The sequence below is a fragment of the Cygnus atratus genome, chromosome 1 (genome assembly GCF_013377495.2).
Source record: "Cygnus atratus isolate AKBS03 ecotype Queensland, Australia chromosome 1, CAtr_DNAZoo_HiC_assembly, whole genome shotgun sequence".
Lineage (NCBI taxonomy): Eukaryota > Metazoa > Chordata > Aves > Anseriformes > Anatidae > Cygnus > Cygnus atratus.
In genome coordinates this window covers 67599892-67623825 of record NC_066362.1, presented here as the reverse complement: position 1 = coordinate 67623825, position 23934 = coordinate 67599892, and the positions used below count along the sequence as shown (strand labels likewise).

The window sequence follows — 23934 nt, the reverse complement described above, 5'->3', positions numbered from 1 at the left end:
ACTGCCGGAGTCATGACACCTTTTTTTCAAGCATTCTACCAGTTTTTTAGGATTTTGCAGTTGTTCAGGGGTGAACGTCCAAAACACTGGAGGTGCCCACTGCCCTAGAAACCTGCCCATATCCTCCCACACTCCCTGCCACTCGCAAATATCCCGCCTCAAGACAGATCTCCGGATGAGGTTCCTAAGTAGTTGTTTAACCTTAAACAAAACCTGAAGCGCATTCAGGAGACATAACAACAAGAACATGCTGGTCTGAGTATCCCAAGGATATTCAACATCTTGGAGAGCTACCGTAACTAGCTCGGGGGATAAGAGGGTGGTGAAGGAGGAAGGGAGAGTGAACAGGTAGGAGAAAATATCTTCCCCTGTCCCCTCCAGAGATTGACTCCCTGATGAAAAAAGGCAATAGGTGTAATTGCTAATAGTTTCTGAGATATGGTTTCCGAAGTATAGAGTCGACGACAGTGCTGAGTACAAATACCAGGTTAGAGTCATGACCAGATATCTCATCATTTCATAAGCCATCGTTACACCACACAGTACCATAACAATCTTGAACCAGGGCCCGGAAAGGATAAACAGCATGACAGGGAGCACATACAGAAAGTAACTTGCTATAAAACTCAATCTGGGAAACAGGTACAGCAGACTTGAGATGAAAGCAATCAACATTGTGACTAGCAACTATTAAGCAGGTCGAATACTTATACCAATTTTAGTTTAACACACTCGGGTCAAATCTGTCGATATCTCAACCCTTCGTGCCCCACGTTGGGCGCCAAATTGGCTGTTGTGGTTTAGCCCGGCTGGCAGCCAAACACCACACAGCCGTTCGCTCACCCTCCCCCCTCCCTCTCCGGGATGGGGGAGAGAAACGGGAAAGTGAAGCCTGTGAGTTGAGATAAGGACAGTTTATTAAGACGGGGAAAATAATAACAATAACAATAACAATAATAATAATAATAATAATAGTAATAATGTGTACAAAGTGATGCACAATGCAATTGCTCACCACCCGTTGACCGATGCCCAGCCTATCCCCGAGCAGCCGGCCCCCCCACCCCAGCTAGCCACCCCTATATATTGTTCAGCATGACGTCAGATGGTATGGAATACCCCTTTGGCCAGTTTGGGTCAGCTGTCCTGGGTCTGTCCCCTCCCAGCTCCTGCTGCACCCCCAGCCTGCTCGCTAGCAGGACAGAGCGAGAAGCTGAAAAGTCCTTGGCTTGGTGTAAGCATTGCTCTACAACAATTAAAACATCGGCATGTTATCAGCGCTCTTCTCATCCTAATCCAAAACATAGCACCCTGCCAGCTACTAGGAGGAAAATTAACTCTGTCCTACCTGAAACCAGGACAAACGTGCATTCAAGTCATCAAATAGCAGAGGTCAGAAGTACAGCCTGCTATGAAGTTACACTGTGTATTGGTTTCACCATTTTAGGCGTGGACAGATGTTCCTGTTCCTTTCATAAACCTTTGCAGCTGAAGACATCACTACCCTGGGACAGACATCCCAGCTCCCACCAGTTCCACCAGTGGCAAGGATTGTGTCAGCCTTCTTTAGTCTGTTTCAGTCAATATCAGCCAGGTTACGCAGTAACTGAAGCTGGAAAAGTTAATCCACTATGTTTAGGTTGAAATTTATTGTCAGGTTATTTTTTTCCACCTGCCATGTTCAGTGGCAAGACATCCAGAGGAATTAAATCTAGATACTGCCCATACTTATGAGTTAACAAAATTGTCTCAGTCTCATGTATCATCAGTGCAAACCACTGAACATACCGTCATAATGTCCACTGATTTTTCAAGAGCACCTTCCTGCTGGAGTTGAGCACACTTTACTGAGAATGCAAGGGTGCCTTTAAAATCATGCATCTGCAATAAAACTGCTTAGACATGTACTTTTTTATTTTTATTTTTTATATACTTTTGATAGCAAAATATTTTTTTCCCTCTCTACTAACTTGCTGTCTGGCACCACTCTTCTTTTTCTATGTATTGATGATTTCAAAACAAAGCAACTGACCTTACTTTAATGAAAAAGCATGCTTTGGTTGAAATGATAGCCAAATCACTTTTAGCATATTACAGAAACTAGTATGTCAGAAATCAGTAGCACACATGCTGCCTTAAAGACAACTCAGGGTGCTTTTTTATAAGCTTAGTTTTATTCCAGCTAACTAAAGAAAGCTAGAGAGCAGAATGAATCCAAGTTTTTCTTCTCCTTTCACCTAGGTACAGTGTACTCAGCCTCCCCACTGAAATCTCTTTGGAGAACTGTAGGAAGAAAGTATTAGATGGATTCAGTGACAGCATTTCAGTATATCATTTGTGAAACTCATAAACAATCAGCAGATGACTTGGTTTGTGTTGAAATCTGGAGGTTTAGGTGACAAAAGATTGGTGTCTAAGGGCATCATGTACCTTTCTGTGGGCACCAAGCAACCATAGTTTGGTTGTAAGTGCTTGAGTGCCTCTGACAAGGCAAGCCAGTTCCACGTTGAGGCTCATGCTTGGACCAAGGACACTGCCTTTTGCTGAGGTTCTTGTGTGCTACTGGACTAATTTTTGGAGGCTGTAAAAATCCTAGAGGCCAATATGGAGAGATCTAGGCCTCTGCACAGCCCCTATCTCACTGTGCCATCCAGGCAGAAGATGAGCAGGAAGAAGGCTTCCTGTTAGAATGAATGTATATCTACATCTAACCATACGGGAGTAACATGAAACAATCCTCTTCAGCAAGTGGAGAAACTCCCAATGACCTACCTGTTGCAAATGAGGGATAAGCCTCATTCCCAGTCTCTGAGGGGTTTTAGATACAGAATTTTTATTTGGGCTTATTTTTCTTCACAAGGGCTTCAGAAACACTGGATTAAAAACAGGAAAAACTCAACCCGAATAGTGTTGTCAATAGTATCCTAACAGAGCTTTTCATTTCTTATTTCCATAATTAAAAGTATAGCTGTAGCTACATATTTACCCTTCCTTATGCTGGATTAGATCCTAGCAGTAGTATTTTGTACTAGTTGTAGCTTGTTAATTGTGTGTGCTGGGACTTCAGCCAAAGGTCATGACAATAGTTAAATACAGGTGACATAACCGTGTGCCAAAGAAACTAAGAAATGTGCCTTCTCACTTCAGAAACATGTAGTTTCTACATTAAATACCAAACATTAGCTTAACGAAGTGCCTGCACTTGGAAGACCACATCAGGATCCAAACCTGCCCAGACCTGTTCAGACTCAAGGTTTCAGTTCAGACCTACATCTAGAAGATTAATATTGAAACTGTTAACAAAAAAAAATCTGTTTTTGGATCATTCTTGGTACAAAATTTCAACCTGTCTGCCTTTATTTAAACTGTAAAAAATGCAGAAGCAAGAATAAGAGCTATTTTTGAAACACTAATAGTGTATATATCCCCTGATTTGGAGTATAACTTCAATGTCATTAATTTTAGGCAAATTTCTGACAATGGAGGATATTGTACATAGTATGACAGATGTGTCCTTACCAGAGCTGAGCAGAGTGGAAGGATCACCTCCCTTGGCCTGCTGACAATGCTGGCACCTTTTGTAAAAACTGAAAACTCTGTTTTTCCATTTAAAATAATAATAATAAGAAGAAAATATTGGCCCTCACAAGAAGAAGCATTATCAGCTCTGCCAGTTTCTTCCAGACCACACAAGGTGCTACAGACAGGGTCTCTAGTAATTCACACAGTTTTCAGCTTTTTGGACATGCAGCATTGCAGCTGAATAAATAAGTTATGTGATGTTCTTTCCTGTATCAGTTTACAAGGCTGAATTGTGTATGAACAGTTGAGGGAAACAAAATAGGTTTCAAAATGGCTATCTATCTGAAACATTCTGTTATCAACTTCTGTGTGATCATCTGTTCATGAGATTTTCATATGGACAGATGATCTGGGTTTCATACGACCACTGTCCCATCCCATGAAAATCTGTGAGATTCCAAATATTATTTCACAGGCAAAACTGAAAACTTCCAAGTATTTCTTTTCCCTTTGTAAAAGGATGCTCTGCTGGCTCTTAGCATTCAGCTCTCATTTTCTACCATTCTCCAATGTGCCAAACTGTGTTTTTCTCGGATGGTGCTTTCTTGCTCCTGGCTGTTGATCAATTGTTATGATCAATTTTGTTGACATAATTAACTATTCATTGACACAGAGCCTTGAATTTGCCTCTCCTCAGATTACAGGAGAACAACCATAATCTCTAGGTTACAAAGTCATCTTCCCTACCACTCATAAAGCTTTACTCTTTGTGTAACAGCTCCAGCAGGAGAGGTTAAGAGACTGTCTGGGCAGTGTGGTGTTTGGAAAGCTCTTCAATGAGGTGGGAGATCTGCTGCCAATCCCCTATTCTGACGAATATTTGCTCCTAAAAAAGATGCTAACACCTTTTAATGGCTTCTCTGAAACCAGTTAGGTTGGATCAGGGATGAATTTAGTGCAGAAATTCTCCCAATATGTACTACTTATACATGTATTTTAGAACACTAACCACAGTCTACTAAATGGACTTGAATATAAATGAACTGTCACTATGGGAGAATAGTTGAAATAATCTTGGATGTACAGATAATATTGTCTCAACTGTGCACACTGCTTTAGAATCTCATTTCAGTCTGTACCTAAAAATCTATATGTCAAAAGAAAATATCCTGAGTGCCATCCTCAAACTATAACATGACACAAAAAAGCCATCTTTCTATATGATAGAGCTACTTCTAATTTTCCCATTAGACCAAACGACATCATAAAGAATATCTGCCAACAACATGATATAAAACTGTACCATGCATCATGAAAAATAATTGCAATTCAATTACTCATGAATTATAAAACCGTCAAATAGGTGTAATAAGACAAGAGCCTTAGAACATATGAAAAACTGCTTAGCATAGATAATTATATATGTTTGAACAAAATCCCCAAAATAAAAGATGTGCAGTTTGAAGGAACAGGGTAATCTTGCCAAAATAATTCTCATTTATAGCAATGGTTTGAGAATCAGCAATTTTAAAACCATTTCCCTGGGAAAAAAAATAAAAAAATAAAAAAGTAAATTAGGAAACCTTTCTCTCCATTCACTTAGGCCATACCCAGCAATGGGACAAGAACTTATTTTCTTGCCTCCATCACCCTCTTCCTCAGATTCTACTTTGGCAAAGTATTCAGTGTTGCTGCTTTGAATCACAGAATGCATGAGGTTGGGAGCACCTCTGGCAATCCTCCAGTCCATCACCCCCACTCAAATCAAAATCACCTGCAGCAGGTTGCTCAGCACTGTGTCAAGTTGGGTTTTGAGTATCTCCAAGGATGAGGACTCCACAGCCTTTTTGAGCAACCTCTTCTAGTATTTGATGACCCCGGAAATTTTTATTTATGTTTAAAATGAGTTTCCTGTAACTCAGTTTGTGTCCTTTACCTCGTCCCATCACTAGACACCACTAGAAAAACCATGGCCCCGTCTTCTTTACATCCCCCACAACACACATTTATCCACACTGATCAGATCCCCCTGAGCTTTCTCCAAGCTGAATAGCCTCTTTCAAAGAGATATGCTTCGCTCTCTTCATCCATCATCTTCATGACCCTTCATTGGACTCACTCCAGTATGCCCACATCTTGTACTTTCTTGCATTTGCACTTGCTTAAGTACTTAATGATACATCCTGTCCACTCTTTGACTGCCTTTGCAGCTTAGGCTTAGCATTGTTTATTCATAAAAATATTTTGTCTTTCTGTAATGCTCTCTATCTAAGAATAAGAAGGCCACTGTAAGTTTTAGTGAATTAAACCCTTAGCACCTCTGTGAACTAATTCAATGCAATTTCTGTTGTCAAGATGGAGAGAGCAAGATCCCAGCAAACTAACACGGCTTGTGCACAGTCAGAGAGGCAATCTGTGGAAAAAAGCTATGGAGGTTTTGCTGGATGTCAATTCTATCCTTTAGCCACACTCCATGCTTGAACAGGGGAAGGAGAAAGAAAAAAAATAGACTAGGGAAGATGTAGGACTCAGGGAGAAATGGCTGCATCACTCTTTCATAGAACAAGCAGAGAACAGTAGGCTTTTTGCAACAACAATGAGAAAGCTTTCTGCACTCCTACGCATTCCTGAGAGAAAGGTTCAATTCACTTTCTTGGGGTGTTACCTTCTGGCAGAACAAAGAAAATTATCTTTCCTACATCCTATTTAATTATGACTACAAAAAGAAAAATAAACAAATATACTTCTTAAAACATAGCCTTCCCATAAATAAAAATTCTCACGCACTTTCTTTTTGCGTGAAAAATTCTTGCACTTTCACAGACAAAAGATGCCATGGAACAAGACAACAGGAGTTACATCTCTCCTGCAGAAAGGCAGAACTGGGCTTGTGTTCCAAGCTGCATCTGTTTAAAGTGTGGAAAGTTTTGCAAGAATAATTACTAAAGGGAGAATAAAGTTGTCCAAGTGTGATGTGATACCATAGTTCCAGAACTCCCCAGAGAATTCCTCATATGATCAGAAATTTTAATAACTGGTTACTTCATAGATGTAATTTTTCAGCCTTCAAAGAGTACTTTTATAACATGTAATACATCTTAATGAAATACAAAACAGTTTTATTAGAGTAGATTTGTTAATCTAACAGATTTCACAAATGAACTTTCTCAACCTCCTCATGACTACATTTCAGTTTCTTAATTGACCTTTTACATTGTTGACAGAGCACTTGGGTTTTGTGTGCATTTGTTCTAGTATGTAGTCAAGCAAATATTCAGGCAAATATTAGCCCACATTTTTTCTGATGCTCACAAAGTTCTTCAGAAGCATCAGATCCAGATTTCAGATGCTGTGAACTCCCAAACAAACACTATCATGTTCTGGAATCGGTTCCTGTTCATGCCAGTACTGACTTATGGCTATCTGCGCAGTAGTCCTACGAGACTGCAGTGACAGGCAGTGCAAAAATCTCTAAAGTGGTTGTCCAAGGTAAGATTTTAAGTAGAAGAAGTTTCATTATCCCCCTGTGAAACAGGATATAATAAACAGGATATTGGCCAACAGGGACACCAACAGGGTTTTTTTGTTAGTTTTTTTTTTTTTTTAAGTTCATATTGGAAGTTGAATCTATTTTTCTGAATTTTTACTTTATGTTGTCCTACTGCCTCTTTTATTAAGGACAAGTGATTGCCAGGTGATTAAACTAAAACTCAATTAAAACCACATCAAGGAATTAGATAACCTATAACTGCTGCAAAAGTGATTAAATAAATAAATCAAGAAAGATCACATTGTTCTATGAAGTAATATACGGTCTTAGTGCTGAGGACATTAACTAATTTATTGATTGTGATCTGTGACTGTCATAACCACCACACCTATAACAGCCACATGCAAAGACAATTCAAACTAAACAACAATGAAAATCACCCAGCTCCTCCTTTCTATGGCATTTATAAGGGTCAACCAATTATTCCTTTTCCTTTGTTTGCTACCCAAAATTAGAGTAAATGAAACCACATGAGAACTAAGATACAGTCATCCTAGCTAGTAACTCTGCTGTCTCTAGGGGTTCCCATGATATGATTCACTTTGAATCGCTAACACCCATGAGAACAGGTAAACTTTACACTTCTAAAGAAAACTATTTTGTAGGAAAACAGGCTATTTAATATTGAAATATCTATAGGAGTAAGAGTATAGTTATCCTAATTCTTTCTATCTGATTCTAAAATATAGTCATATTTTCTTTTTAAAAAATAAAGAATTTTCTTCATGAACAGTTAGATAAGAGTAACTTCATGCAAAAAATAAAAAATAAATCTACCTGCCTCTTAGTCAAAATGCTGTCACTCGTATTTAGATTTAGAGTTTGCTTCACTAGGCTTTTATGGAGAAACTAAACTGAGTTACAAGTGATTTTTAGGTTGGATTTCTGTGCTTGGTTGGTCCAAATGATGATCACATCATCTTCTACAGGTAAGAAGACAAAAGCAATTCTTGGTTGTGCTACAAGCTACAGCCATTTTCATCCCCAGCCGGACTTCTCGGGGAGGGGAAGAAAAGAAAAGAGCAAAAAGAAATTATTTGGTGTCTGAGTTCTAGCTTTAGACTTTTATTAGATCAAAAACATATATATTTTGGAATTATTTTAGGGAGCCATCTTTTGCTACTTAAACCTAGATTTCATAACTTCTACTTTTTGCATTTGAGTCATGGATGCTTTAGAAACGACCTAGGGAAGTAAACCAGAACTTGACAGCAACATTCTGAGATTTTTTTGGAGGTAATCTTGGAATCTGTCTTTATCCATACTGATTATATACTATTGTGCATCTATTTTGGGATGTAGGAGTCCTAATAGATCTGAGGATGTAGAACTTGAGTAGTTATATAGATGGATGGGAAAAAAACAGCAGAAATGGTGTTTCAAAAAGTGCTATCAGTGGTGTTGAGAGCTCTGTTTAGAGAAGCAGGCCTGATTTACCACTGCCTTGTATACATTTATGTTTGTGCAAAATGGATGCAAAATACTTCTCATTCATATTTGGGAGTATTTTGAACAAGTGTTAGTGATCTCAATGAACTCCATAAAAAGGAAAAAGTGATCTGGGAAATCTGCAGACTTCTCTGTGGATAAAGTATTATCCACAGAAGCATTAAAAAGCATTATTTCTTTGGCTCTTTCTAATTTCCATTCAAGCTGGTGATTGCATTTTGTTGAGAGAGTGTGTTGTTTGTGGTCCTGTCCCATATGATGCATTGTAGCACAATATCTGGTTAGAGAAATAGTTTTGGTTTAGGTTACTTTCAGATTGCTTTTTTTTCTTTGGTAATGTATTTAACTTACTGTCTTTTAAAACTTGCTTCTCTAATTTAAATGTAGTAGCATTACTTATTTTTACAATTAACTTTCTTATCTGAATTTCAACCAAATATAACAAATCTAATAGATTAGATATTGTTAACCTTAAAAAAATGTGCTTGCTCTTTCATTTGTTGTCTAATTAAAACACCATCTTATTCTATCCAAATTATTTTCTTGATCTATTATTTGAATTCCACTGAAATGTTAGCTTTCCCATGTATTTAGACCTTTATCTTTAACATATGTATAGAGTTGCACATATTCTATTGGATTCACGTAATTTAACAGGTAATATAATTTGGGGGAAAAATTTTTTTCATCCCCACATGGATTAATTAAATAAATGGATTGAATACCTGAATATTGCTAAATGTAGAAGTTGAAATGTTGATAGAGATCATCTATTTATTTATTTATTTAATGCTCTTTGATCCTATATGTAATAGCACAAATGTGACAGGTGCCCTAAGAAATAGTAGTGGTGAAGTGTGGAATTCAAAGTGAGAGCCTTAACAGTTTGCTAATTGCAGTGAAGGAGAACAGAAGTATACCTGCAACTTAAGCTGCCCTACTCAGTCCACTCTGAAAATGTCAAGCATGCCTGGTGCAGACAGCAGAGAGGTTCAAGAGAAACAGCTTTGGAATGATGCTGCTGACAAGGAGCAAAGACTGACGCCCAGTAAACGCAACTGTGCTGGAAATGTGTCTCAGCCTGAGAAGAAACTCCAAGAGGCCATTTGTGTGCTGCTGGTGGAGTTGTGTGAGAGATTCACATTCTTTGGCATTGTCTGCAACATGATCCTCTTTTGCACTGTCAGACTTGGCTATCGCAACTACCAGGCAGCTATTGTCAATATGTGCTTTGTAGGCACCTCCATGTTGACACCAGTGCTGGTTGGCTGGCTTGCCGAATGCCTCGTGGGAAGGACCAAGCTTGTGTGCATCTGCATGTTTCTACACTTCCTAGGTAGGTGACAGCCTGGTGACTATTTAATGTTTTAATAATTGTATTACAGAAATACATTGCTGAACACTGTTTGAAATTTAATAATTTTCTCCAGCCTCATGGCCAACTTTGCTAATAGCTAATTACTTCATTTTTCCTCTATAAAATGTCTTGTAGCTTTTTGTGTATGTCATTTTGTGAGGCAGTACTTTGAAAAGGACTAGGAAACATTTGCATGTATGGCTTACGGATAGCTGGCACGTGAACTTTACTCCTCTGAATTGGCTTAGCTATTCAGAGCAGAGATGCCCAGCTCTTTCTTAAAATTGGTCATGTTAACAAGCATACGTTGTTATTAGTGTTTGGGGGAAAATGTGAGATTTTAGTCAGTTTGAGAGAGAGGTTGGAAATGGTTTCCCAGCTGTTGGTACCAAGACTTTTATTCTATGGAAAGGTATATGACTGTTGTAGTTGGACTAGTGGGAAAGATGCATTTAAGTACACATCAGTATAAACAAACATTGCTGTAAGTACAGAGGCTATATCCTCATACATGTATTGAAAGCCTGATTTCTGATAGCATATTCTGAATCTCCCCCACCTGTTTTTCTGAAGATCTTTTGTATAAGAGCACTGCTCAAACTAAGTATGACTCTTCTGTAGCAATTAGTGCATTTCACAGCTGGTGGTTGTTCTGTTGGGTTAAACTGAGCAGATAGAAATTCTTCTTACTTGCACCAATTGTTGAGGATTAGCAGGTGTGACTTCTGCAATAGCCAGCCATGATGTTGTTTAGACATGCAACAAACTAAGGGGAAAAAAAAGTCATTCCTGAAATCATCTTCTCTAGTTTCCTGAATGCCCTTGAGTTGACTGCAATACCATTGTGTGAGCAGCCTGGAAAAATGACTGTTATTATGTTCCTTTGTCGTTTTGTTGTTTTTTTTTTTTTTTTTTTCCCATGGGCATCTGGGTTGGAATCTTCTTCTGCAATTTGTCCTTTCAATACACATCTTGAAGTAGGAGACCAGTGACACTGACAGAATTTGATGGTTTTGGGTGTTGTTTTAAACTGAACTTTTGATGAAAACTTTTTTTGATAGACCATTATATATTTCTGATCTGTTTGATGCACAGTCATAGTCTTAGTCTCACTAACATTGGTGGCGTTTGTACACTGCTGTATTTTGAATTTAGCCTCCAATTAAAACTCAGAGAATCTGTAGCTGACCAAATCTGAAAGACTTGCTTTGCAGTCTAGAGCTGGTAAATGCAATTCATTGTAGTGGTCCTATAGGTGAAGTTTGGGGGGGGGGGGGGGGGGGGGGGGGGGGGGGAATTCCCTGAGGCTGCAACAGAAAACGAGAAAATTCTCTTCCTCCCCCCCACCCCCCCCCCCCAAAAAAAAAAAAAAGAAAAACACCTTTGAGAATTTGTTTAAGTTATAGTTCTCATTAAAAGTCTGGGTTTAAAGAAGATACAAAACAGATTTTTGTTCCACAATGAGGGGCTTTTTGGCTGTTCATTTTTTTGTCGGGCAAATTACATGCCTCACCTGGTCCCTTCTGCCAAGTGGAGAGCCACTGCCCTCTACACGCAGGCAATGGAGAAGGCACAATGTGAAGAGATGCGTTTCCAGAGTGAGCTCTTCAATTGATTGAAGGACCTGAATCCTTACAAGCATTTGGGGCAGAAAAGTGCTTTCTCAGAGGCCTTTAGTCATCTTGCCTTTCTATATTTAGTGATACCCAGAAAGGTTCTAGATCTGTGTGGGAGTAAGACCCTTTCTCTTTGCACTCATCTGTTGTCTTTGATTTTTTTCATGTCTTTTCAACATAATTGCTTAAAAATTCTAATTTATCAGTCTGATTTTAATCTATTTCAAATAATTTCCTTCCCATTCCAGGCACAGCCCTGCTACCTGTTGTGGCTTTCCCATTTGAAGACATTTACATTGACAGACGACACATTCTTCTTCATACGCTAACAAAAAAAGAGCAGAAAATAGTATTCTACTTTGCACTACTCACAGCTAGCCTGGGAATAGGAGGCATAAGAGCTATAGTTTGTCCATTAAGTGCATACAACCTTGAGAACTGTGGACCAAAGGAACTTCTTTCTTTTTTCAACTGGTTAGTAACTAAATATTAGCTAAATATCTGTAGAGGATGATACAGCATTGCCTTGAAATTTACTTGCAGACTTACAAGACAGATTCCAAGATGGTGGGTTTTGTTTTGGGATTTCTGTTTAAACTGCAGAAACTTTAGATTTTGGAATAATTCCCAAGAATTTCTGTAAAAAAAACTTTTGCTATAGTTCTCATTTTGCTAAAGGTGATCATCTATATTGGCCTCCATCAGAAATCTTCAGTTGGAGTTAGGATGAATTGATTTGCCCAAATATTCAGACTTGATAACCTAGCTGCTGTTAGGAAACCAAATGGAATATAACGTTCTACTTTTAACATGTCTATACATTGAGGATATTTTGCTATTACTCACTGACGATGGCAAAATTCAATAATACGTTAAAGCTTGCATCAGAATAAATTTTTAGAAGTGACAGCAGTAGTTCACTGGTTTATTGGAACTAAGTATTGTTAGTAGCCTCTAACCACTAAAATCAGTGGTAAGGATTTGCTGTATTATTTCAGCTCAGCCACTGTGAAGATTTAGCATGAGATAAACTATTTGACATTTGTGTTTCATTTGGAGTATTTCATATTTTTTCAGGAAAACTTTGAGAAAAATTTCTGGGAGGTAAAATGCTTCCTAAAAAATCATTATTTTTTTTTGTTTCAAATTAACTATTCCTCTCTGTGTGTCAGAGGGGTCACTTTGGGTCATATGTTTGTATTTATTTACCAATTTTGTAGCACTAAACATTCACCTTTACTTTCTGGTAAAAACTGTGGAATGAGGATCAAAGAAGTATCAGTGGGAACTTCTGGATTCCTGCTTAAAAGCAGGGTGAAACAAGTTCTAAACTGCCCCCTTTTCTTTCCCTTCCCTATGCGTGCACGCTTTTAAAATCAAAACTGAGCACATTTGCATACTGACAATATAATGCTGAGGAATCAATGAAGATTATGAATCAGATCTCTCTTCCTTTGGGAATGGCTCTCCTGGCTATTCTTTTTTCCTCCAATTATGTTAATATCAGAGTTTTGAATTAAATTCAAACTTGAGTGAATAAAGCAGCTTTACCAAAGGTGGATGAGACTGTTTAGTTCCTTAGAGCAGATTCTGCCTCCTTGACCTGCCCATAGGAGAGATGGGAAAAAAAAAATCCTTCCTTTTTACTCTATTCTAAGTTTTAATCCTTAATTAGCAACACCATTTTGATTAAATAAGACTCTGGGGGATTAAGACTGGAGAGCAATCAGTTGTTCTGAAAGATAGCTCTAGAGAATTTAGTGTACTGTGGTCTTAGCCATTCAGAATTTTGTTTAATCAAAATGACATTTCTCAGTGTTGATTACAAAGGAGACATAATATGAATAAAATGTTCCTTGGGGGAATCCAAATGGGTCAATTCTTGGGGCTTTGGAAATATTAAGAAAGGCATGTGTGCGATTTTAAAAAATAAAATAATTTTTGTGATGACATCCAAGGAAGGGCTACTTGATTGCAATCTCAAGATTTTTTAAATGGGGTTATATTCCTAGTGATCTTAATCTTGTTGTAACCTCTCAGAATATAATCATTTTCCCTTGGTAGCCTGTTTTCTATTGCTAGGTGTTTTTCACAGGATTGAATTTTAAAGTAATAGATGAAAAGAGGTGGTTGCATACTCTTGATGAGCCTATGTTCTTAGACAAGTTCTATTTTTTTAATCAGATTTACTGTGTTAATGATAAAAGAAATAGTGAAGTACAAACTTGTAATTATCTGTTGTCTTCATGAATGGAATTAGACGACTGCTTTGCACATCAGGGCCTGGGTCTAACCTCTAGAATGATCTATGGCTGTGGCCACCTAAACAAATCCTGTCTACGGGAGTAGAGAATAAGTGCAAAGGGTACCGTCCAGATTAAGGATAATTTACCAGTGTAGTCTTGTCTTATTGATCTGCTGGAAAAAAAAAAAAATAATCAGACAATATGGGACCAGTAATATTTCTCTTCTCTCTTTCATTCTACCCGTTCTGTTTATTTTGTTCACCTTGTCTTTGCAGAGAATTCCATAGTGCTTCTGAAAAATTTTACCACCTCCTGAAAAGTTGTAGTACAGAAAAATATATAGCTTGGATACTGGCCCATTCTCATTCTAGGTCTGAGTCTAGATAAATCAAAACTTATATCGTTAGAACTCGATGTGCTTAAAAAATAAAAGCAAATAGTATTTCAAGTGGCAGGAATACTTATTCAGAATATATACTTATTCAGTATTCAGAATGAATCCAAACAGTGTTGAAAGTTCAATTTTAGAAGGTTTTCTAGGCTTTTTAAAATCTAGATCTGTTTTCATTCAGCAAGTTCATACGATTGTTATATTAAGTAAAAAAAAAAAAAGTTAATACTTTTAAAAGTCACCAGGATAATACTACTAAAGTTATCATAACGAATACATTTCCATAAGACATTCTAATAAAATTATTTTCTTCTGAGCATTTCACAATAACATTTCAGTTTGTATCAGTACTGCTTTCTTGAGGAGACCTCAGACTGCAGAAGCTGGGTTCCTTTTAGAACACCTAACCACAAAAATGATGACATATTTGGTACCCTCAAGCCACTAGCAGGCTTTGAGTCTATAGGATCAGATTAGAACAACAGTGAAGTAAAGTTCTCAATGTATATAATGTGGACACTGGGTTCTTGATGCAAGATCATTGGCTCTACAAATCCACTCCTTTTGTCTTGCAAAGCAGATTTTACACCAAGGATTTTCCAAAAGTACGGTGCAATATCTGAAAAGGGGTATCCTCAAAGCAGAAGCTTTTCACAATAACTTACTATTTTAATCAAAGTCCGCCATGGACTTCTAAGGCTGAAGGTGAAAGTCTACTACCAAGTGATTAAACCACTTGCCCAACATTCGTGGTACACAGTTCACTGTTCCAGTCTGCATAATCCAGGCCAATACATCAGAGCTACAAAACAATTCATACCCCAAGCAAGTTACCTGAACATTAGATCACTGGCTATTCTAAATAGATTAAGTCCACCTCCTCCAAGTAGGAGGAAATATTTTATTTCACACCAGAGGAAATAATTGAAGGGTTGCTATATACATTGTTATTTCTCTGTTAAACTTAAAATGTGGTTTCATTATTTTGCATACATAAAGCTTACATTATCAGGTATTAAAAGTGTAGATGGTAAATGCTGATATATTTAATTCTTCTTATCCACAAGGAGATTTCTGGTACCAGACTGATAATTTGTTCAGCTCCACTGCCCTAGTACAGTTAGTTTAATTGTTTACCTCATGGACCTGAAACATTGAAGCGAAATTTGGTGCAGCTTCTGTGTCAATGTGTGATGCTGTCTACAGTTGCTATACTTACTGTGCATTTAGTTTCTTGTTTTAAATTTTATATTCTCTAAAGTCTATAAATTATTCAGTTTCTCCAATTTTGTCTCTTCTCTCTGTGTGTACTAGGTTTTATTGGTTGATTAACTTAAATTCAGCGGTTGTCTTTGTCAGTATCTCTTATATCCAGCAGTCTGTGGCCAGGAACCTTGGTTTCCTTATCCCATTTGTGTCCATACTTATGTCCATGATCACAATTCACATGGTGCGTGGTGAAATGATTTACAAACCCAAAACAGGTAAGAAGCAACTGTCTCTTAGGAAGTATTTTTAGAGATTATTTTCATAGAAGAGATCAACTTACACATATAAATAAGGTCTTCAACAATACCCTGTTTTGGCTGTAGTTACTTGGGTCTCTGTGTAACTGACATCCTCTGTAACGACAGACATGCAGATTCAGTATAGGCTGAAAAAATTGAGAACAGTATCTAGTAAACTTATGTACACCTTCTGCAATGTTGAGACAGGTTCAGAGCAGTTGTCTGTACAGGAGCAGGTACTATATGTGTGCAAGGGAATGGATGCATAAACCAAGTACCTGGGAATATCATAGGGATGGATAAACTAGAAAGATTTAGTCAAAACAAACAGACCCAAAGAAATGCCTTCCCTCTGTGTGCACGCATGCACATTAAAAAAAAAAAATCATGATAATATCTGACTCAGGTCTGTACTGTAAAGGCTAGCATTAAATTAGGTATCTTTTTGTGGAGAATGGTGGTTTTCTGGCTAACTGGGACTCACTAAAGGTTTTACAACCTGAGAAGCTAAAAACATTCTTTAGTATCTATCCCCAGGCTAAACTTTCATATGGACTAAATCTGTAGTAGTTTATCATCTAACTAGTTTAATTTTACTAACTGAAGTAACATAATCCTGTAGGTAAGTCATTGTATTAGTCATCCATAAATCAAGCAGAATATTTTTTTTTGTCAAGAGATTTTTCCCTATGAATTTTCCCTATGAACATTGTTCAATTTTCCATGTTTTCCACACTTCTGTAGAATGCCTATTTCTAGACTAACATTTGCAAAGTGTTTATCTCCATTGTCAAAATAAAAGATAATATACTTTGTAACTTCCAGTAAGATGGCTAAATATGAAATTCATCATAACTGTTATTAAAATACATAGGTGACCTTACAGGATTCTTATATATGCTACCTTTTTTATTTTAAGGTAGCTCTTCAAATATGGATCATGCATTCAATTATGTTTAGCTGTCAAGCATGGACTTCATTTGCATTTCTTCCCACTGCTATAATTTTTAGGACTGGCAGGTGACCAGAGATGAGGAAGAAATGTGCATCTACCATCTAGGGTGCAATATAGGATTCTTTATTGTTATTATAATAAAGTAGCATAGATATTCATGATTACATCAAGGTCAAAGTAGCAGAACATTAGAACCAAGGTCTGAAGTATAATGGAGAAGGAAAAATGCTTTTTCAAAGTTTTAGTATCTATAGAGATGGATATTTTTAAGAAAACATTAGCAGTACAAGTATAGAGTGTATGATGTTTAACTACTCTGTGTTCTTGAGTAATCTGAGTAATTCACTACTGTGGAGTTCTGTGGGGTTTACTTATTTGTTTTTAAAGAACACCAGAGATACTTGTTCTAACTGTATAATTGGCAAAAACCTCTTGATATAGATTAGGTCTATGCATCACTCAAGTTGCTATCTGAAATATAATGTCAAGCAGTTTTATCTTCCTCGTTTACTAGAGGTTATAATCTGCTTAGAACTCCATGCTAAGAAATGCAGCTAAATAATGTATTTGCCAGTTGTAACTCATAAAAGTGATGTTTCTGAGGTATTTGACTGAAATTTCATTAAAGAGGGCCTCATCTAATCCATTAGGAAAGGCACTGATATGTCAGGATTTTATTTCTATTTTAGCCTTTCTTTCAATGAGAATAAGCAGGGAAGAACTTGTCCTATATATTCCAATCCAAAGGAAAAGAGATGGTCATAACTATATTTGAGACTAGGACAGAGCCATTGCATTGCTTTGTCTGAGAGATCCACTGTGTCTGATTGGGGGTACTCTGAGCATATCCTAATTTCAACTCTGACTGTGTCCAAATATTTGTAGACTGGTAATAGCACTGCATAACTGCATTTAATTCTTTCTTCATGAATGTTCAGCCTGTCACACAGGATGAAGCAAGAGATTATCACTCTGACCAAAACCATGTAATTACTATGCCAATAATTTGAGTTGATACAGATTTTTCTGCTACCATTTTTTTCTTACTTCTGAAAATAAATTGACTTTGATAAGATCCCTAAGTCCCACTTATTTTCTGATTACCTTCTTAGTCAATTCACCCTGGAAGACTAAAGAGTTCTTTGTCTTCAGGTTCATTCCTGAAAGGTTCATTTTTGAAATATTCTAGATCCTAAACTCTAGCAACGTTTACCGTGAGCAGTAAGAATACTTGCCTAGTACAGTCAGAGAATAAAATCTGTACCCACTTTTTGTTTTGGTAATGCTCTCTATTTCAGATTTTATTCAACAATGTCAACAGTCTACAGGTTAATGCCAAACAGTCAGTTTAAGTATATTTATATTTAATTTCCTTACCTTAGTACTCTTAGTATCTGAAGAACTTACTGTAGGTGTTAGATGGACACTTCTAGAAAATATATTCTCCACCAGAAATAGTAGAGAGACTTTTTTTCTTCTACCATCTCTTTGGTTTACCTTAATGTTTAGACAGTGTGTATTTAAAAAAAAAAAAAGGTTACTGTAATGTTTAAACACTTCAGAAAGGCAGACATGCTATAACCCCAACTCTCATGGATGGCCAACTTACCAAAAGTAAATGAATTTGCATCTTTGAGCCCAAAGCTAACAGTTCTGTCCATGTTTTATTTCTGTTTCTACTGTCTCAGAACCAAGTAAGCAATTCCCAAGCCCAATAACCTGTGGGAAAATCTTAATATGCCAAAAAAATAGATTGGAAACTTTTCCTCTCCCACTGCATGGTACTTGGAAGTCCTGAGATAACATTTCTGGCTTTAAAATGCATCCCTCAAGATTTTCTATCCCATCAGCTCTGTTTAGGACTCCCTTTCCTTCTCATTTTGCTACTGCTGTCTCCTTGCTGGACTCCAGTAGATATGCAATATTTCATTGTTGTCTTGAATTGAAAACTAACATCATTCAATCAACAGAAAGCAAAAGCAAAGGAGGGTAATACTTTACCTTCCCAACCACAACAACAAATTGCCATGGTGTGTTAAATAACTGCTAGTAAAAAGCACTTTTTTCTGTCTCTGTGGATGCTCAGCTGGATTACTTTTTTTTCCTCTTAAGTAGTGAATCAAATGACTTCAAAACAGAATGCTTTTGAACAGATCCAGACTTATTTTCTTCCCCCTTTCCCAAAAGACATAAGGGCAAATATGTTGGATTGTATTTTCTATTCCAAAGTGATTTGTTTGTCTTGTTTATTTTGGCAGCAAATAAAAATAAACCAATGGCTAATATCTCTGTTTTCAGACAGTTCCCTTCTGACGACTTTTGGGGTAATTGCTAGTGCACTGAAAACTTGCTGTGTGCGGTATCGCTACTTTGGTGGAGGTGTAACAAACTGGCTAGATCACGCCAAGGAAAATTATGGTGGTCAGTACAGTGAGATTCAAGTGGAAAGCACAAAGTCACTTGCCAGGCTCTTCCCACTGTTTGCTTTCCAAATTCTATACAGAACGTGTATTATGCAGGTGAGTAAACAGCTTAAAAAAAAAAATCAACTTGAAAAAGATTAATGTGTTTAGTACCGTGTTTCCAGGCATGTTTAACTGTTGCTTTGCCAGCTGAACCACTTTGCAGAGTAGTATTAATTGCCTGAGATTATACTTTATTTCCTATCATCTCATTAAATAAGCAAAATCACCTTGATCAACACTTGTGAAGGAGCTTGTGTGGCTTCTTGCTGCTCATTTATATGCATCCTTATTGGTTGAAACACCTAGTGCTAGGGAGTCTTATGCATCCTTATTGGTTGAAACACCTAGTGCTAGGGAGTCTTGTGCTTCTCATACTGCTTTATGTTATTGGAGACTCAGGTTCAGTATTCTTCTAAGAAACTGGGAAATTGTTTTTCAAATATTCACTCACTTTTGGGGCAAGACATAAATCTTTCTTTGCTGTTTTAGTTGCATATTTCATCTACTGTTTTGGTGGGATTATGCAGTTGGTGTACCTATGCTGGATATGGATGGTTTTCCATTTGTGGAAAGAAACAGTCCTTTCAATGCCTCTCTACCAGGTTATGTGACTCTTTCCACTTTTGAGTGTATGTTATGTAAATGTGTCAGGAAGTTACTTACGCTGACATGATTCCTTCAGATTAATTTCTGACTGGATGATCCTGGCTAAGCAGGAGTTTGAAGCAGCTTACCTTTTGGCAACTGACATAACAAATTTGAGCTGGTTTAGCAATTCATTTCTACTTACTCGTTTTAAAATGCGTGCATAGGCTGCTTAAGGAAATTTTTACAAATATGTAACACATACTGTTTTATTGACACTTTCTTGACATCATTCTACATTCCTATCCATCTGCCTCATTCTTTCTTCTTTTCCCCCATCCATGCCAGGAATTTAAAAGAGAGGAGAGGGAGGGAGAAAAAAAGAAAAAAAAAAAAATCCCCCCCCCGCCCCCCCCCGACACATGTGGTTGAAGCGATGCATTAATGACTAGATAAAAAACAAAACCAGGTATCAATAATCAGAGCTGTAATATCTGGGAATATATTTAGAAAAGAGAAGACTATTTGCACTACTGAAAGAGTACTTTCAGCAGAATTTCTGTTACGTCTAAGGCTCTTTCTTAAACTAGGCAATCGATCAATGTTTTTTTCATAAGGATTAATCTTTTCTCAATATTATTAACTTAACAGATTTCATTGCCTGTGATTCATGTTGATGATAATTTAATTCCTATTAATAAGTCAAGTCAATTCTAATTTGCAATAAGAAATAGAAATGAAGAACCAACAAAATTTGGCTCGGTTCTGATTTTTCACAGTTCTGTTGCAATTTATTCATCCTTTTACAATTTCTATCTCTTTTTAGAGGTGAAATATAAGTGAAAATATTTTTATTAAGAACTAGCACTTGAGTAATTCTTTAGCACTGAACAGACTTCCAGTGACCGGGGTTGAATATAGCTGTTGATGGGTAATCCTTCATGAACCGGGTTACGAACTATACTTGAATTTTCAGACAGCTATAAATAATATTCTAACTGTTTTTGGTATTGCCAGTCATGCTGAAATGCCATGCAGGATACTGCAGAAATCTAAAGCGCACTGAAAGCAGAAATGAGAGTAAAGAAATCAGTTCTACATCCAGCTCTGTCATGACTGAATTGCTCGTTACCTCTTTTTCCCATTGGTCTGTAAAATGGAGTGGATTGTAACTGTGTGTTTCACATGGTGAATTAAGCATTGAAATTTCAAGCTTCCTCAAAAAACACAAGCAGAAAAATTGGTTGGTAGAACCAAATGTGGGCTTTTATACATGTGTAAATAAACTCAACAGATCTGTAGCCTCACAGAAGCAGGAAGAGCTATTTGCTCTTGAAGTGAGAGACGGTCTTACAAGTCTACCTAACTTCATACCCTGATTGCTGTTTGTGGGTTGCTCATCTTCTGATGATTTGTTTCTGGTTTTGAGTTCTAGAAGTAAAATGAAGCCCTTTGCATATCTGCTATGGCTGTCAGTCACACTAAGCTGCTTCTAAGACTGTGACCAAATACGTGTAGCTTTTAAAGCCATGTGTTGGTAAGAGTGTCCAAAAATTTCTCTGACCTAGAGGACACAATTAGAAATTCAAAACATCTTTGTATCTTGCTATTCTCAAATGAAAAGGGAATTCTGTTCTGTTAGTGACTTCTTCGCAGAGTGTTTAAAGCACTGAGCAGAATTATTTAGTGTGTTGACTGATAGTTTATTTGATCATACCTAGTTAGAGCTAATATGAACTGACAGGCTGATGTTTAGATTTTTTTTTTTAATTGAGGAGTAAACGAAGTAAGTGGAAAATGTTAAATCCTGGCAGAGAATGAGAATATTACTATTTGAAAGTCTTTTTATCATGAATGGTTGTTCCATTTGGTCAATAGGTAATTGGTTTTTTGACTTTTTCAGAAGGAAAAGTGACAGAAGTTTCAAAATCTAGTAAAATTTTATCCATGAAAGGTAACTGGTATACTAATGAAGTTGGTTTGTATTCCACAATACAGATTCCATCAGGATATTATCTCCAAACCATGAATTCCAACTTGAACTTCAGTGGATTTGTCTTGCCAATTGCAGCAATGAATGTAATAAGCATCGTGCCACTACTGATTCTTGTTCCTATTTTGGAATGCATTAACTCATGTCTCTTCAGTTCCAAGGGAAGTGGACGTTCTCCTACAATTTATATCGGTATGTTAGAAAACCCATGTGTTCACACAGTTTTTATATGTATTCTGTTTCTTGAAAGAGAAACTTCGTTAGGTGATAATGATCTTATACAATTATTTCAAATTATAGATATTAAGCCAGACTTGTTTTGGGATAGCTTTGAGATGAATGTTTCAAAGAAATTGTGGAAAACAGTCTTATTAAAAAAAAGGTATTAAGGAAAAAATGCCTAACTTTTGTTTAGGAAGGCGATAAATATTCTTCTGACTAGGTATTGAAACAAACATTTGAAAATAGATAGGAGTCATCTTGAGGAACTGGTGAGAAAAACAGTACTAACCATTTAAACTTGGGACTTCAACTTCGTTATCTTCAATATGTTTATTTAGCCTTTAATTTTGGAAAGTTTATTTTCTTTGGACGGTGGTATGTTTTTTTTATTTTTGACAGGGGAGGGGTTCTTTCAGTTAGTAGCTCTCTGATATCTTAAGAAAGGTGCTGTTCCTCAAAATGGTGAGTTTGATTAATTAAGCTATACATAGAGGCTATCTTTGCATATTTTATGCTACACCTTTACATTAGGAGTGCAGCTTTTAAGAAGGAAACCGTTGTCACCACTATAGTTCATTCCAGACTCTTTAGTTGAATCCAAAGTGGGGAAAAAAAGTTTTGTCTAGTTCTGTCTGCAATATGTGTTTTTAGAACTGGCAAGCTATAGGAAACATACAGACAGTTGTGTCTAAAACAAAACAATGTGTATCACTGGGCTGCTATTCCCAGTGAGCAGGCTCAACATTCAAAATGGAAGATTTCTTGGAGAGGAGGAGGCTTCTTCTCTAGCACTACAATTTTAATTTGAATATCCAATATGGAATACTTGTCTAGGTGTCTAGGATTTTAATAAATAAAATTATTAAACTGAAACTTAATTTAAACACATCTTGCATGCTTTGCTTCTATAAAGTGAAGCAGAGGGGGATCTCCAGAGCTGAAGTGTTATCTTTTTCTCATAGAAAGAGTGTGAAGAATTCTTGTCTTTTATTAGTTCCAGCACTTTCATCAGTAATCATGTAAGCTCAGACTTGTGGATTGGAGCTCATCTCACAGAAATTCATAGCCTAGAAGCAATGATGGCTTTAATATGGGTGGTGTCTTACAAAGTTGGGCTTCCTTCCTTTGACATTACTGTCCTTCTTCCATTGCCCTGTTCCCTACCCCAATGTCCCTGACCCCAGACCTCCTATGTTCTGGGATGTGGAGGGATCCTATGCATTTACCTACTGATATCAGCTACATCTAATTCTACTAGAAAAGCAGCTTCCATTCTACATTTGCTTAGAACTATTCTTTTTTGGAGATGCTCTAATTAAACTTCCTACATGTTTTATCATCTGGCCTGCATTACAGAGCTCAGACGAAAATATTTATAAACGACTATTTTCTCAGTGTGCTACTATTAATTCAGTGCCCCATGGCAAGCAGCACAGTGAGTACTGACACACACAGAGGTATTAATCTGACTAAATTAGCCTAATTAAAAGTGTTATTAAGTTTTATATAAACCAGATGCATATAACGCAGCAGGTTGCAATTACCCTAGTTTTTAAAATAACATCTGCATTAAACCACAAAAAGCACATTCAGATAATAGTTTTTTCTTAAAACCAAGGAAACTTCAAGTTACTATTAATGTTGTATCCTGTTACGTTAAACAGAAGTAGAATATATGCAGTGGTTTATCCTTAATAGTTTCATTTATTAAAATACCCTCCTGTTAGGGGTGATAAATTACCTGAGGCATAAAAAATACCTGTGAGTACAGGCAATGACTTTAGATATCTAAGCATATGACTGCAACTGCAAATATGGTAGACCTCTAAGTGCCAATATTTTTGCCAACAGTTAATTAGGTTCACAATTATTTTCAGGAAAAAAATTGAAAGTATAAATAGGATGTTGGTGTTAAGCCAGTTTATAACTACATTTTAATGCAAGCTTTGTAAGAGAAGGAAGTTTGAAGACTTATATTCTTAACATACTGAGAGTTTCAGGAAATTAATCAAAGACGAGCCATAAGACAATGTTAAACTATCTGATTGCTCTGTAATAAGATCTATGTAAAAACT

At 36.9% G+C, this 23934-nt stretch overlaps 1 protein-coding gene across 1 annotated transcript in view; it reads left to right on the top strand.

Annotated features, from left to right (window-relative positions):
* The first annotated feature begins 9487 nt into the window (after positions 1 to 9487).
* The window catches only part of SLC15A5 (solute carrier family 15 member 5), a 30131-nt gene continuing 15684 nt past the window's right edge, over positions 9488 to 23934 (top strand). The window contains exons 1-5 of the mRNA XM_035550697.2: positions 9488 to 9857; positions 11743 to 11968; positions 15446 to 15615; positions 18893 to 19113; positions 21643 to 21829. Coding sequence (XP_035406590.1) covers positions 9488 to 9857; positions 11743 to 11968; positions 15446 to 15615; positions 18893 to 19113; positions 21643 to 21829 — 1174 coding nt within the window. The remainder of the gene's footprint in view (positions 9858 to 11742; positions 11969 to 15445; positions 15616 to 18892; positions 19114 to 21642; positions 21830 to 23934) is intronic.